Source organism: Pelophylax lessonae (genome assembly GCF_965119305.1).
Source record: "Pelophylax lessonae genome assembly, chromosome: 9".
In the NCBI taxonomy this organism is placed as follows: Eukaryota; Metazoa; Chordata; class Amphibia; order Anura; family Ranidae; genus Pelophylax; species Pelophylax lessonae.
Genome location: NC_138776.1, coordinates 5762461 through 5779613, shown reverse-complemented (window position 1 = coordinate 5779613; position 17153 = coordinate 5762461). Strand labels below are relative to the sequence as shown.

The window sequence follows — 17153 nt, the reverse complement described above, 5'->3', positions numbered from 1 at the left end:
ATCTGGTGTCTGTTTTGCAGACGTTGGATAGAAGTAAAATTGGGCTTTGGGTGCTGGTGGTGCCTTCACCCTAAAACTTTCTAGAGGTAGTCTTTATGAAAGCAAGAATTTGCTTTGCTAAAAAAAAAATTAGAAATGTTATACTCTGGTCACACAGTTGTGGAAAAATTGGTTTTTGAGTGTTGTTGGTACCTTCACCTCATAACCTTCTAGAGGTAGTCTTGATAAAACCAAGAATTGACCTTGCTGTAAAAAAATTATTTTGATGCCCCTGTCACACAGTTGTGGAAAAATTGGTGTTTGGGTGTAGTTGGTGCCTTCACCCCGTAACCTTCTAGAGGTGCTCTTGATGAAAGCAAGAATTGGCATTGCTGTTAAAAATTTAAATGATATGCACCTGTCAAACAGGTGGAAAAATTGGTCCTTCTGTGTTAATTTTTCCCATGAAACCTATACCAAAAAATTACTTCAAGATACAATCAACACCCACAAAGCTAGGTAGCCTAGACAGTTTTGCAGAGATTAAAGATCCCAATAACACTTAATCAGTGACATTTGCATCAGGGGCTTGATAGCCGCTGCTAATCCAGGAATGATTCATTTTGATAAATGTCAGCCAGTCAACAGAGTCTGTGGACAGACACGCTCTTTTATCTGTCACAAAACCTCTGGCAGCACTGAATGCCTGTTTGGAAAGCATGTTGGATGCTGGGCAGCCTAGCAGCTCAATTGCATACTGGACAAGTTCTGGCCAGTGGTCTATTCTCATGACCCAGAAACCCAGTGGATTTTCTACCGGAAAGCTCTCAATGTCTGCTTTTGCCTCTAGATAAACCTCCACCATGTGATGCAGACGTTGCTGATGGGATGTTGAAACTGACAGCTTTGGGCACTGAGAACAAAAAAAAAATTGAAATGCATCACTGAAGCGGCCCCCTTCTTCACTGCTCCTCCTTTGACCAACAGAAACCTAAAAACTAGCTGTTCCATGAGACTGTAACCTACCAGAGTCTAGAAAAGTGTTACATAAACTCCTCTTTAAGGTGTCCTTTAAAATATTTCATCCTATGCTCCCTCTGTGAGGACAGGATGAGTACCGAGACTTTCCCCTTGTAACAGTGGTCAAGGAGGGTTGACAACCAATAATGATCCTTATCCTTGATGACACGGATTCTTGGGTTCTTTCACAGGCTTTGAAAAATAAGGGAGCCCATGAACCGCAAGTTTGCGGAGGCATGCAAAGCAGAGTCACTGAGGATTACAGTATTTGGAACTGCCTCTTGCCAGCCACATACTACTCCCAAGGTTTCTGGGGACTGAAAAACATCTCTTATGGTTTCACATATGTTTTCCTCTGCTTCAATGCCTCCAAAACTGCCATAATCCTTATCCTCCCCCTCCTCTTGTGGTTTCTGTGGCGTCGCAAGAATGGTGTCTGCATAAAGCAGACATAAAGCAAGGTCCCCACGGCTCACTATCCTTGTGGCCTCCTCAAATGGTGACAGTACAGTGCACGCATCCTTTATCAGCAGCCATTGACGTGGGGAAAAAAGAAGAGCTGCTAGGAGCCTGCCCTTGTGTCATACTGACACAGGTACTCGTTGACGGCCCTCTTCTGCATGTACAGCCAGTGCAGCATTGCCAAAGTCAAGTTCCAACTGGTGGGCATGTCACATATCAGGCAGTTTACGGGCAAGTGGAATTCCTGTTGAATTTCAGCCACCCGAACACTGGCTGTATATGACCGCCTGAAATGGCTACAGACTCTTCTGGCTTGCTTTAGAGGATCCTGCAAACCTGAGTACCTGTTTAACAAATGCGGCACCACCAAATTGAGGACATGTGCCAGGCATGGCACATGTGTCAACTTTCTCTGTCAAAGGGCTGATAGAAGGTTACTTTCAATACATTTTTATTTGGTTTAAATGCAAAGGAAAAATACACAATAAAACAGTGTGGAAAATATCCGTTGTGAAATACATTAATACAGAGCAGAAAACAGAACTAGGGACACAGTCTCCGAAGGAACGCATAACAGCGATCAGCAGTTCCAAGCTATACATTTCCATCTGTGTCCCTGACCGAGGCGGCCCGGGCCAGGCCCAGACCCGCCCCCTCCCCCTCCCCCGGCGCCCCGCAAGGGAACACACTGCGCCGAGAGGAGGAGAGCGGCCATCCAGACCCCAACCCACCCCCATCCCCTGGCCTCGGGACATCCGTGCAACCTCAGTAATACACCAGATTAAAGTACAACAATGTATAACAATATAGCCGAAATAGGCGGCGCTGTCAAACCCAATGGGATCCCAAGGGGACCGCGTCTGTTTAAGTACAGATCAGCGGAGATACAAAAAGAAAAGAGAGAAACAGAAAGGGAAGAGAAGAAAGTCCGAGAGAGAAGAGAGGGAAAGGAGGAAGTAGAGAAAGGAATAGGGTACAGGAGCAAGGAAAAATTGGTGTCCAGGCCCGTCTCAAAGAAACCAAAAAAGTCGTGGAAAGGTGCCCCCGCGGGAGCCTCCGATGAGAGCCTCCCATACTATTGGGGTCCCGCCAGATATCTCATCCAGGGGTCCCAGGTCTTCTCAAAAAGGGGTCCTGGAGGATAGCCACCATTCGTTCGTTCACCATAATCCAGGTTAATTTAGCTTTGAGCAGCTCTAGCAATATCACTAGGGAGCGCCAGGAACAAGCTATGGCAATCTTGGCCACCGTGAAGATAAGAGCGACCAAACGTTTGGTGTGTTTGGGGGCCAGTTCTATCGGTATTGCCCAAAAGCGCTTGGGCAGGGGATTTAGACAGGTTAATGCCAGTGAGTGAATATATAAAATATTATACCCGGATCCAGAATCTGCGGACCTTGGGGCAGGTCCACCAGATATGCATGACCGTGCCCGACTGACCGCAGCCCCGGAAGCACAACGGAGAGGCCTCCGGGACCGCCGCCGCCAGTCTGACAGGGACCATGTACCATCGTAGAAAAACCTTATAATTGGCTTCTATCAGGGAAGTATTGATCAGGGACTTCGAATTCAGTAGCGCCAACTTGTTCCATTCAGCCCTATCCATCTCCTGGGCTGATAGAAGGTTAATGCCATTATTGCACAGCACCATTTCTGGCTCAAGCTTCCATGATGTGAACCACCTCTGGGCCTGCCTCTGCAGAGCTGAAAGAGACTGTGGCTCTTGTCCCCTAGACAGACCAGCTGAAGCACTGCATGGCATTTTTTAGCCTGACATGTTGAATGGCTCTTGAATGCTTAGGGGGTACTGGTGGTTCATAGGATAATGCAGCAGAGGATGGCATGGAGGAGGAGGAGGGGGTGGAGCTGACAGATCTCACCTCATTACCCCCAGCTGTATGGAGATGTGGTTGCAAAGCAAGCTCCAGCATTGAGCCCTGTCCTGCATCCTTCCAAGTTGGAAGCAGAGTTACCCAGTGTGCTGTGAACTAAATATATCGCCCCTGACCATGCTTGCTGGACCACGTGTCAGCAGTAAGGTGGACCTTGCTGCTGACTGCCTTGCCCAAAGATGCCAAAACATTGCCTTCCACATGATGGTACAGAGCTGGAATGGCTTTACATGCAAAGAAATAGTGACTGGGAACCTGCCATTGTGCAAATTCATAGAAGGGGGCAGAATCCACCAAATGGAAAGGCAGGAGTAGTAATGCCAGCAATTTTGACAAGTTGGAATTTAGACGCTGAGCGTGTGGGTGGCAGGGAGTGTATTGTTTTTTGCACTGTAGCAGCTATGGCAGAGAAATTTGCCTGCTATACTCTACAGCTGGGGTTGTGCTACTGGCAGACATGTTGCAAGGACCTGCGACACCCTTCGCTGTACCATTATCCCTGTCAGTGGAGACTGCTGAGAGGTCATGAATATAGTGGGGTTACACATCAAAGTGGGGTTCCCTCAAAGGGGATGGGTGGAGTCACACCGTCAGATCCAGGGCTTGCTTAAAGTGGAGTTCCGGGCACAAAAACATTTTTTCAATGAAACTACCCCTGGGACAGTCAGGGCTAGTACATTCCACAATGGCTAGCCTCTGATCTGTCCCGGTTCGCACTTACCTGCAAGAAGAAATACTCACTTTTCTCTGATGTGGGCAGCTGAAGCCAGCGCGATCCTCTTCTGCATCCTCTTCCGTGTCTTCTTCTCCCAGAATGCGCCTGCACCGGCCCCTCTCGTCACTTCCGGTGTGCCCAGAAGCTGTTTAGCAGGGAATGCGGCGTCGCACCGGAAGTGACGAGCGGGGCCGGTGCCGTCGCATTGATCCCTGGGAGCGATGACGTTCTGCTCCCAGGAATCATTGCAAACCGGAAGCGGCCGCCGAGGGAGGAAGTGAAAGAAAGGTGACTATATCTTTCTACAATAATAAGGTAAGTAAAAAAAATCCTAGCTATCCATTTCTGTTTCAGGTGAGGAAAAGCAAGCGGATGGCCACAAAATCGATCATGTCGATTTTGTGGCCGGAACTCCGCTTTAAGAATACTTTGATGGTTGCCAATCTCCTTTCTGCCTGTTTATAACACTCCTTTTTTTCGATATGTAGAAGAAAGAAGGGGACAATCGAATGCTCTCCGTATGAACCGTAATTTATTATAAAAATCAAATGATACACTCACATAAAACGCACATGAAGCTGTGCAAGCTGTGCCTGCATACTTAGATGTGCCTTTTTTATTCATCAACCATGTGAGTTACTAAATGTTGAACCTTCATTAAATGTAACCATATTGCTACACTTAGAGGCGCCTCTCTTCTCTTTTATACTCAGTTGTGACATGACATTACCTGTATATCAAAACACCACTTGTTTATCAAGTCAAAATTGATTTTAAAAAATGTTGCTTGTCTTGCAAAACGCTCTCAGACCAAGTTACTCTCAATCCAAGGTTTTACTGTATATGTCAGGATAAAAGGGGGTGGTAACCGCGCTAGATAATAGTGGGTCTAAGCAGCAACTTAAAGTGTGACATACACCTAACAGAAAATAATATATAAAAGCTGCACTAAAAGTTGAACGTTATAGAAACGGTGTAAATTAAGTGCAATAGTCCATATAAAGTCCCATTAGAGCCCATTCACACTGCCGCGACTTGTGAGGCGACTTGTGTGCCCTCAAGTCGCCCCAAGTCACTTGACATAGCAAAAGCAATGTTAATCATTGAGTGCCGTCTTAATTGGCACTACTGAAGTCGCTCCGACTTCTGAAAAGGGTCCTGTATTACTTTTAAGTGACTTGTGATCCAACTTGTCCCATAGACTTCATAGTTACATAGTTACATAGTTACATAGTAGGTGAGGTTGAATAAAGACAATAGTCCATCCAGTTCAACCTGTGTAGGTGTGTGTGACTGTAATCATCTAACATAGCCCTCAATCTCCTGATCCTTGAGATGTAAGTCTAAGAGTCTTTTGAAAGTCACCATACTACCCGCAGAAACCACCTCTTGTGGTAGACAATTCCACAATCTTGTAGCCCTAACAGTAAAGAACCCCCCACGTTGCCTGAGGTTAAAATGCTTCTCCTCTAATCGCATTGTATGTCCTCGAGTCCTCATGCAATTCCTTCGAATGAACAGCTTTTCTTCTAAGCTGAGATCCCCATTAAGATATTTATAAATTGCTATCATGTCCCCTCTCAGACGTCTTTTCTCCAGGGAAAATAAATCGAGCGATTGCAGCCGCTCTTCATAGGTAAGGTCCTCCAACCCCCTAATCAGCTTAGTTGCCCTTCTCTGGACTTTCTCCAGCTCCAACACATCCCTCCTGAGGACTGGCGACCAGAACTGGACAGAATACTCCAGATGCGGTCGGACCAGAGTTTTATAAAGTGGAAGGATTATAGTCTTATCTCTGGAATACATCCCTTTCTTTATGCATGCTAATATTCTGTTGGCTTTGGAAGCTGCCGCTTGGCATTGCATGCTGTTGCCTAATCTATCATCAACCAAGACTCCCAGATCCTTCTCCATTTTTGATTCCCCCAAGGGTTCCCCTCCTAACGTGTATTGTGTTTTTATGTTTTTGGTCCCCAAGTGCAAAACCTTACACTTCTCCACATTAAACCTCATTTGCCATGTCGTTGCCCACTCTGTAATTTTGTCCAGGTCATTCTGTAGGATATCTGCTTCATGCTGTGCAGTTATTGCCCTGGCCAATTTTGTGTCATCTGCAAAAACTGATAACGAACTACAGATCCCGACCTCAATGCTGTTTATGAATAAATTGAACAAGGTTGGTCCCAGGACTGAGCCCTGGGGCACCCCACTTACTACCTCAGACCAGTCTGAGTATGCGCTGTTTATTACTACCCTTTGGACACGGCCTTTTAGCCAATTCCGTATCCGTACTTCAATGGGAGTCGCATCCTTATCTTATTTGAAGCGACTTGTGATCTGACTTTCCATTAAAATGGTCCTGAACAAGAAAAAAAGATCATTTTTCTTATAATTATTAATAGCGCAGGCATATGGCTTCCCCCCTACCTGAGCGTTTTTGTTGCAGGAATTTATCGGGCATTTTTGGAGGCAGATATGACTTTTTTTGGATTAAGTGTCTGGGGGGTCTAAAAAGTGTACCTGTGAAGTTTCAGCTCTGTAGCATGTCCAGAACCATAAAAAAAAGATAATTGTTCTTATAATAATTATTAATATAGCAGGGTAATGGCTTCTCTCCACCTTGCCTTTTTTTTTTGCTGGCATTTATCGGGCATTTTTTGGGGCCGAAACTTCACAGGTACACTTTTTAGACCCCCCCAGACACTTAATCCAAAAAGGTCATGCCTGCCTCCAAAGACGCCCAAAAAATGCCCGATAAATGCCAGCAAAAAAAAAGGCAAGGTGGAGAGAAGCCACTACCCTGCTCTATTAATAATTATAAGAAAAATTATCTTTTTTTTCTGGTTCTGGACACGCTACAGAGCTGAAACTTCACAGGTAATCTTTTTAGACCCCCCCCCCCCAGACACTTAATCCAAAAAAGTCATGCCTGCCTCCAAAGACGCCCAAAAAATGCCCGATAAATGCCAGAAAAAAAAAAGGCAAGGTGGAGAGAAGCCACTACACTGCTCTATTAATAATTATAAGAAAAATTATCTTTTTTTTCTGGCTCTGGACATGCTACAGAGCTGAAACTTCACAGGTACACTTGTTAGACCCCCCCAGACACTAAATCCAAAGAAATCTCATTTTTTTTTTTCAATAATTTTTTCAATAATTGGCTCTCTATCAAAAACGACAAATTTTAAGAACTTTTTTTTGTGTGATTGAGCATGAACCAGAACCATCATATTCTGATTGACCAAATACAAAGTCATACAAAGTCGTCTATCATACAAGTCGCGCTGAATACGCGCAAAGTCGCGCTGAAGTCGCGCTAACAAGTCGCCCCTTATGAGGCGACTTAGAGGTCGCGGCAGTGTGAACCGGCTCTTATAGATATAGGTGATAAGTGAAAAACAATACAAAAAATGTCCAAGTTGTCCGTTTATAGTTGGTGCATCCAACTGAAGTGCAGCTCTTCAATACAGGGACTAGCACAAAGTGTGCAAACTGCTTACCAGAAAAACCTAAATCAAACGCCTGATTTAGGTGATGAGTGTTCTCCAGATCCGTAGTGTGGCCAAGGATTGAGATTCCTCTGCGGAATCTGCAGCTAGCAAACTTCTCCCATGCAAGAAGCTTGACGCCTTCGGGGATACCCCTGGACACTACATCTTCTCTTGGTTGGGATCTGTGTACTTTGTGCTCCTGAGGGGATCAGTATCAGCTGTCAGCACTTCAATGAATATTACATTTGCTTGAGACCTGCATTATCCATACTCCTGAGGGGAAAAGTATTTGCTGTCGGCACGTTTAACTATACTTCTGGTAAGCAGCTGTTTATGTCGGTGGTGGTCACCGCGGGGGACTGAAGTTGGGTATTTTTGTGGGTCTTATCCCTTTCTGGATATTTCACAACCGAACTGGCCTTTGGTATCTGGCACCTAAATTTGTGCATCTGGTGAGCAGTTTGTACATGTGGGTGCAGGGCCGGTGCTAGACTATTTTACACCCTAGGCAAGACCAGCTACTTGCGCCCCCAAAAAAATAAAATAAAAAGGGAAGGGGTTAAAAACTCCTCTATGTCATACCCAGTGACCCTGATCTGATGGCTCCTCTATGTTATGCTGTCATACCCAGTGACCCCATATCACACCTGGGGACCCTAATGTCCCTCTATGCCACACCAAGGGACCCCGATGATCCTCCATGTTACACCAGGGGCACCTAATGTTCCTCCATGTCATACCCAGAAACTCTGATGTTTTTCCATGTCACACCTGGGGACCCTGATGTTCCTCCATGTCACACCCGGGGACCTCAATCCCCCATGGCACACCCAGGGACCCCAATTCCTCATGGCACACCTGGTGACCCCGAAACTCTGTTACACCCGGTGACCACTATCCCCCATGGCACACCTGGTGACCCTGATACCCTTTCACAGCAGGGAACCTCCATGTCACACCCAGGGACCCTGATCCCCTGTTCTGGGGACACTGGGCGGTATGAAGAGAGTGGCCCGCACTCTGCCCTCCTTCACTGTGATCCTGCTGATTCCTTCTCCTAGGATGCTCCTCTTCTGGACCACAGTGCTCACCACAGCTCCAACCTGCTCCTGGTGAAGGGAGAAGCAGCAGTCAGAGAACTCCGCACGTCCCTAATCCCCAACCTCCTCAGACCATTCCAGTAAAGGTGTCGCCCTCCAGTGCCAAGCTTGGGGTCAGATTCAGCTCTCCTCCGCTCCCTGATTAATACCGACCCATGGAAATGAACGGCAGCACTCCTGTGGGCTCCCTTCCTGCCTCTTGCCACCCCCCCCCCCCCAACAGTGATGGAAAGCCAGGGCCTGGTAGTTCAGCCCCAGACACCTGGCATCTTCCTCTGTCCATTCTTCCTCCCTCACTGCCGCCCCCTCCCCTCAGCTCACAAGGATCATTCATGATGGACAGAGAGTGCCAACTCATGGCTGCGCCCCTAGGTTGCAATGCGCCCTAGGCGGCTGCCTAGTTTGCCTAGTGGAAGCACCGGCCCTGTGTGGGTGGAAGTCATGTGTATGACTGAAGAATTTTGGGCACACATTTGGATTTACATCTCTCTTTTTGCTACTACTATATGTGCTTCTGGTAAGCAGTTTGTGATGTTGGTGGTGGTACTGTCTCTCACTTCAGCACTTATCTACAATCTGTATGGTTGACCACACAAGTAGGGTGCAATATATGTGGTACGTGCACCTTCTGGTAAATACAGTATCACGCTATGAGTTTTCATATCTTTTACATGCACATGTTTGACGCTTATTGAGTGCATCGTGTCACCTGAGGCTGGAATTCATCTCAAGTGTCTTTATCAATCCTTGGCCACACTACGGATCTGGAGAACACTCATCACCTAAATCAGGCGTTTGATTTAGGTTTTTCTGGTAAGCAGTTTGCACACTTTGTTCTAGTCCCTGTATTGAAGAGCTGCACTTCAGTTGGATGCACCTACTATAAACGGACAACTTGGAAATTTTTTGTATTGTTTTTCACTTATCACCTATATCTATAATGGGACTTTATATGGACTATTACACTTAATTTACACAGTTCCTATAACGTTCAATTTTTAGCGCAGCTTTTATATATTATTTACTGTATATGTTTCATGCCCTGGACAAGCAAAAATATGAAGATTTCTGACTTTACAGATAAGCAGACTTGTTCCAGCTTAGTGATAAGTGGACAGATTGGACAACTTGGAAGGGGGAGGGGGGGCCTGCGTAATTACTGCTAACACCTATCACCCCAAATGGTCAATAAGCACTAAGCCCTGATGGCCTGTGAATTATTCAGGACATTCAGTATGGCCACCCTAACACGCACTGATAAGATTTTCTGCAGGCAGTTGATCACAATTGCTAATAAAGTGAAAAACTCCAAAACATCTACAAATCCGTCTCATACATTAGAGCGGGAGGCTTTCTTCTGCGGTGGGCTGGTTCTCATTGGATGGTGGGGATAATAAATTCTCCCTAAATATATTTTGCATGATCTCCCCAATAGACTGTCTCAGCTTTTGCTTCATGTCTTTCCCCATGAAGACGTAGAGTATTGGGTTGATGCAACTATTGAAGATCGCCAAAGACTGTATGAGAACGTCCAGGATGTCCAGTGCCTTAATTTTAGTGTATATCAGGATTACTCTTATGATGTGTAGGGGGGCCCAGGTGATGAAAAACACGATAATAATACTTATTGCCATCTTGATGGTTTTTCTTCCTACTTCAGAAAATCTGATATTTTGTGCTTTAAAAGCCAGATGAATGTAACAGATACAAATGATAATAAGAGGGATCAGAAATCCAAAAAGTGCACGTGTAAGATTGTTTGGCTTTATCATGTGAGGTTCTAAATAACATATGGTCATGTTATCAGAGGTGTCATATCTTCTGTAGATGGAGACAGGCAGACACATCGTGATGGACAACATCCAAATAGCCAAGCATATCATCCACGCCATTTTGACTCTTCGGTGATTTCGGGCCCACACGGGACGGACAACCAGAATCCTTCGGTCAATGCTGATAGCCACCAGGGTGAAGACACTGGTATACATGTTAAGGGGAATGATGAAGGGTATAATCCTGCAGAGGACAGGACCGTACAGCCAGTCTGAGTAGAAGTACTGCACTATGATAAATGGAAGACACAAGCAGCACATGATATCGGCCAGAGCAAGGTTCCCAAACCAAATGGTGGTCACGGTCCGCTCCATCTTCACTCCAGTAACCCAAAGCACCAGAGCATTGCCGGGGACACCCACGAGGGTGGTGAGAGATAAAACCAGAACAGTGAACAAATCCACATGGCTGTAAAACGTGGTTGGTTCCATTATACTGCTGACATTGGACATCTTGTTTACCTGTAAAGACATCAAGAGTTACTTCATCTGTCTGATAATTATTCAATTCCATATTATTGTAAGGAAAATAATGTAACTTCTAATATAAAAAAATGTATATACACTAACCAGCCACTTTATTATAGTATCTTACAAAAGTGAGTACACCCCTCACATTTTTGTAAATATTTTATTCTATGTGACAACACTGAAGAAATGAGACTTTGCTACAATGTAAAGTAGTGAGTGTACAGCTTGTATAACAGTGTAAATTTGCTGTCTCCTCAAAATAACTCAACACACAGCCATTAATGTCTAAACCGCTGGCAACAAAAGTGAGTACACCCCTAAGTGAAAATGTCCAAATTGGGCCCAAAGTGTCAATATTTTGTGTGGCCACCATTATTTTCCAGCACTGACTTAACCCTCTTGGGCATGGAGTTCACCAGAGCTTCACTGGTTGCCACTGGAGTCCTCTTCCACTCCTCCATGAGGACATCACAGAGCTGGTGGATGTTAGAGACCTTACCCTCCTCCACCTTCCATTTGAGGATGGCCTACAGATGCTCAATAGGGTTTAGGTCTGGAGACATGCTTTATCAGTCCCTTACCTTTACCCTCAGCTTCTTTAGCAAGGCAGTGGTCATCTTGGAGATGTGTTTGGGGTCGTTATCATGTTGGAATACTGTCCTGCAGCCCAGTCTCTGAAGGGAGGGGATCATGCTCTGCTTCAGTATGTCACAGTACATGTTGGCATTCATGGTTCCCTCAATGAACTGTAGCTCCCCAGTGCAGGCAGCACTCATGCAGCCCCAGACCATAACATTCCCACCACCATGCTTGACTTTAGGCAAGACACACTTGTCTTTGTACTCCTCATCTGGTTGCCGCCACACACGCCTGACACCATCTGAACCAAATAATTTTATCTTGGTCTCATCAGACCACAGGAGATGGTTCCAGTAATCCATGTCCTTAGTCTGCTTGTCTTCAGCAAACTGTTTGCAGGCTTTCTTGTCCATCATCTTTAGAAGAGGCTTCCTTCCGGGATGACAGCCATGCAGACCAATTTGATGCAATGTGTGGCATATAGTCTGAGCACTGACAGGCTGATCCTCCACCCCTTCAACCTCTGCAGCAATGCTGACAGCACTCATACGTCTATTTTCCAAAGACAACCTCTGGATATGACGCTGAGCACGTGCACTCAACTTCTTTGGTCGACCATGGCGAGGCCTGTTCTGAGTGGAACCTGTCCTGTTAAACCTCTGTATGGTCTTGGCCACCGTACTGCAGTTCAGTTTCAAGGTCTTGGCAATCTTCTTATAGCCTAGGCCATCTTTATGTAGAGCAACATTTCTTCTTTTCAGATCCTCAGAGTTTTCTTTGCCATGAGATGCCATGTTGAACTTCCAGTGACTAGTATGAGAGAGTGATAATGCCAAATTTAATAACCCTGCTTCCCATCCATGCCTGAGACTTTGTAACACTAACAAGTCACACCACACCGGGGATGGTTTTTGCACCACAGTGAGTAAGCCTTGTGTGAAGAAGCCAAATTATAGTGCACTCAGGCCAAGATTACCAATTTGTTTTTAGATAAAATCTCGTGTCTGTTTTGCAGACTTTGGATAGAAGTAAAATTGGGCTTTGGGTGTTGGTGGTGCCTTCACCCTAAAACGTTCTAGAGGTAGTCTTTATGAAAGCAAGAATTGGCTTTGCTGAAAAAAATTTAAATGTTATGCTCCTGTCACACAGTTGTGGAAAAATTGGTTTTTGAGTTTTGTTGGTACCTTCACCTCATAACCTTCTAGAGGAGCTCTTGATGAAAGCAAGAATTGGCATTGCTGTTAAAAATGTAAATGATATGCACCTGTCAAACAGGTGGAAAAATTGGTCCTTCGGTGTTAATTTTGCCCATGAAACCTATACCAAAAAATTACTTCAAGATAAAATCAACACCCACAAAGCTAGGCAGCCTAGACAGTCTTGCAGAGATTAAAGATCACAATAAAACTTAAGCAGTGACATCTGCATCAGGGGCTTCATAGCCGCTGCTAATCCAGGAATGATTCATTTTGATAAATGTCAGCCAGTCAACAGAGTCTGTGGACAGACAAGCTCTTTTATCTGTCACAAAACCTCTGGCAGCACTGAATGCCTGTTTTGCATATACAGCAAGTGCAGCATTGCCAAAGTCAAGTTTCAGCTGGTGGGCATGTCACATATCAGGCAGTTTAGGGGCAGGTGGAATTCCTGCTGAATTTCAGCCATCCGAACACTGGCTGTATATGACCGCCTGAAATGGCTACAGACTCTTCTGCTTTAGAGGATCCTGCAAACCTGAGTACCTGTTTAACAAATGCTGCACCACCAAATTGAGGACATGTGCCAGGCATGGCACATGTGTCAACTTTCTCTGTCAAAGGGCTGATAGAAGGTTAATGCCATTATTGCACAACACCATTTCTGGCTCAAGTTTCCATGATGTGAACCACCTCTGAGCCTGCCTCTGCAGAGCTGAAAGAGACTCTACTCCGGTGTGGCTCTTGTCCCCTAGACAGACCAGCTGAAGCACTGCTTGGCATTTTTTAGCCTGACATGTTGAATGGCCCCTTGAACCCTTGGGGGGTACTGGTGGTTCATAGGATAATCCAGCAGAGGATGGCATGGAGGAGGAGGAGGGGGTGGAGCTGACAGATCTCACCTCATTACCACCAGCCGTATGGAGATGTGGTTGCAAAGCGAGCTCCAGCATTGAGCCCTATCCTGCATCCTTCCAAGTTGGAAGCAGAGTTACCCAGTGTGCTGTGAACTAAATATATCATCCCTGACCATGCTTGCTGGACCACGCGTCAGCAGTAAGGTGGACCTTGCTGCTGACTGCCTTGCCCAATGATGCCAAAACATTGCCTTCCACATGATGCTACAGAGCTGGAATGGCTTTACATGCAAATAAATAGTGACTGGGGAACTGCCATTGTGAAAATTCACAGAAGGGGGCAGAATCCACCAGATGGAAAGGCAGGAGCAATTTTGACAAGCTGGAATTTAGACACTGGGCATGTGGGTGGCAGGGAGTGTATTGTTTTTTGCACTGCAGCAGCTGGGGCAGAAAAATTTGCCTGCTATACTCTACAGCTGGGGTTGTGATACTGGCAGACATGTTGCAAGGACCTGCAACACCCTTTGCTGTACCATTATCCCTGTCAGTGGAGACTTCTGAGAGGTCATGATGAATATAGTGGGGTTACACATGAGAGGTGAGGAATGAGGAGAAGAATTGTGTGCCTTGTGTGTGGCTTTCAGGTGCTTTTGCCAATGAACTGAGTGGTGGAAGGTTAAATGCCTTGTCAAGCATGTGGTACCTAAATGGCTGGTGTTTTTTCCACGCTTGATCTGCTTGCGGCAGAGATTGCAAATTGCAAGAGTGTGATCGGTTGCACATGTGCTAAAAAAAGGCCAGACAGCTGAGCTGGGGGAAGTGGGCGGGGAGATAACAGCGCCACAATCTGATCGAATAGGGTGGCTGCTCTCTACTCCTCCATGATGGTTGCCTCTGGAGCACATCCTGACTCCTTGGGGTTGTTTCTCCCTCTTATTTTCTTCCTCTGCTCTATCTGGCACCCAAGTCGCATCAGTGACCTTATCATCATCATCCCTCCATCCTCATCATCATTGGAGCCAACTAGGCAATACGCTGCGACTGGAGGAACATGACTTCCAATTTGTTGTTTATCAATGTTCTCCCCTCTCTGTAGGCTCATGTTCCTACTTTACTCAACCTCAGAACCAACATTATAATCATGCAATGATTGTGCATCATCAAGAAGCAAGTGGCTGACGCTGTGTTTAAATAATTTAGCTGACTCCTCCATGCCTGATGTTGGGGCTATGGCTGGAGTAGCTGTGGACAAGGAGACAGAATAAGCTGCTCTGGCAGCTGCAGTGGACTGCACACTAGTGTCAGCCTGGGTCATAGAGGATGAGGAAGATGAGGATGATTTAGTAAGCCAGTCCACCACGTCCTCTGCATGCTGTGGCTGGATAGCACGGGTAACATCACTAAACAGCATTCCCTGCCTGAGGACAAACCACGTCCACCTTTGCCTGTGGACACAGACACTGCTGGCCCCCTCACAGTGCCATGGGAGCGTCTGCCTCTTCTTGTTGGCCTCCTAGACATGTGGGGGGCTTATTACCCAGATTTTATAGATACTGTGAAATGTGTAATTGGAGGCAATTTATTCAATGAAAAGTGGTGTTTGGTGCACTTGAAATTGAGGACTGCCGCTGACAGAAATGTAAAAACTATAAAACTAAATAAAAACAAAATAAAGGGGGAACACCACGTCACAGTCAGAAATTAAAAAAAAGGGGGCAGGCTGGGGACAAAAAAAATATAGCACTAAATGTTATGTAATGCTGTGTTAAATACTGCACTACACTGATACACTACAGTCAGGGGAAAAAAGTATTTGATCCCCTGCTGATTTTGTACATTTCCCCACTGACAAAGAAATGATTAGTCTATAATTTTACGGTCAGTTTATTTTACCAGTGAGAGACATAATAACAACAAAAAATATCCAGAAAAACTTTTCAAAAAAGTTATAAATTGATTTGTATTTTGATGAGTGAACGAAGTATTTGATCTCCTATCATTCAGCAAGATTTCTGGCTCCCAGGTGTCTTCTATACAGGTAACAAGCTGAGATTAGGAGCACTCTCTTAAAGGGAGTGCTCCTAATCTCAGCTTGTTACCTGTATAAAAGACACCTGTCCACAGAATCAATCAATCAGATGCCAATCTCTCCACCATGGCCAAGACCAAAGAGCTGTCCAAGGATGTCAGGGACAAGATTGTAGACCTACACAAGGCTGGAATGGGTTACAAAACCATCACCAAGCAGTCTGGTGCGATTATTCGTAAATGGAAGAAACACTGTCTGGGACTCCATGCAAGATCTCACCTCATGGAGTTTTAATGATGATGAGAACAGTGAGGAATCAGCCCCAAACTACACGGGAGAAACTTGTCATTGATCTCAAGACAGCTGGGACCATGGTCACCAAGAAAGCCTGCAGTGCCCGCAAGAAACACCATCCTCTCCGTCAAACATGGAGGTGAAAACATTATGCTTTGGGTGTGTTTTTCTGCTAAGGGGACACGACAAATTTACCGCATTAAAGGGATGATGGATGGGGGGCCATGTAAAGTCAGATCTTGGGTAAGAACCTCCTTCCCTCAGCCAGGGCATTGAAAATGGGTTGTGGATGGGTATTCCAGCATGACAATGACCCAAAACACATAGCCAAGGCAACAAAGGAGTGGCTCAAGAAGAAGCACATTAAGGTCCTGGAGTGGTCTCTAGCCGAACACTAAGGTGAGGCTGAGCTTGGCATTGTCACTTTACTATCCTCAGAGGGAAGCCATAGGGAGGTGGAGGTGGACACTGAAGAAGAAAGTCAGCTGACCAGCTGGCACCAATAGAGTGAAGGGGGAGGAGCTCTACCCTTGACACAGAGGCATCCCTCCCTGGAGGCACATGAATACTGAGGGGGAATCCACTGACTGACCAAGTAAGTGATTAACTTCCAGATGTCAGTGCAACTGATCCCATCCTCCACCTCCTTCACCACCACCTCCGCCTCTTACTAAGGTAAGGGGGGTGGAGAATGGGAGCAGTGGCAGCGGCCGTGGTGAGGGGAGTGGGGTCAGTGTCAGTGGCGGTGGTAAGGGGGGTGGGATCAGTAAGGGGCAGAGGTGGTGGTGGGAGAGGATGGCACTACAGCTGCCTCTGATCCCACCCCCCTCACCACCACCACTTCCACTGATCCCACCCCCCTTACCACCACCACTGCCACTGATCTCACCCCCCTCACCACCGCTGCTGCCACTGATCCTACCCCCCTCACCACCACCACTGCCACTGATCCCACCCCCCTCACCACCACCGCTGCCACTGATCCCACCCCCCCTCACCACCGCTGCCACAGATCCCCCTCACCACCACCACTGCTGCCACTGATCTCACCCCCTCACCACCACCACGGCTGCCACTGATCCCACCCCTCTCACCACCACCACCGCTGCCACTGATCACCCCCAGCACCACCGCGGCCACTGATCACCCCTCTCACCACCACTGCTGCCACTGATCCCACCCCCTTCACTACCAGGGCTCCCACCGATCCCATCCCAGCACCACCACCGCTGC

General features: G+C 46.3%; 1 protein-coding gene across 1 annotated transcript; it reads right to left on the bottom strand.

The window, feature by feature from the left end:
* Positions 1-9692: 9692 nt before the first annotated feature.
* LOC309563532 (C3a anaphylatoxin chemotactic receptor-like) lies at positions 9693-10923 on the bottom strand (the record flags this gene model as incomplete). Its single annotated transcript, XM_082267983.1, has 1 exon — positions 9693-10923. One exon carries the CDS (start codon positions 10921-10923, stop codon positions 9997-9999), a length of 927 nt encoding a protein of 308 aa, XP_082124109.1. The 3' UTR covers positions 9693-9996.
* Between the last annotated feature and the right edge of the window lie 6230 nt (positions 10924-17153).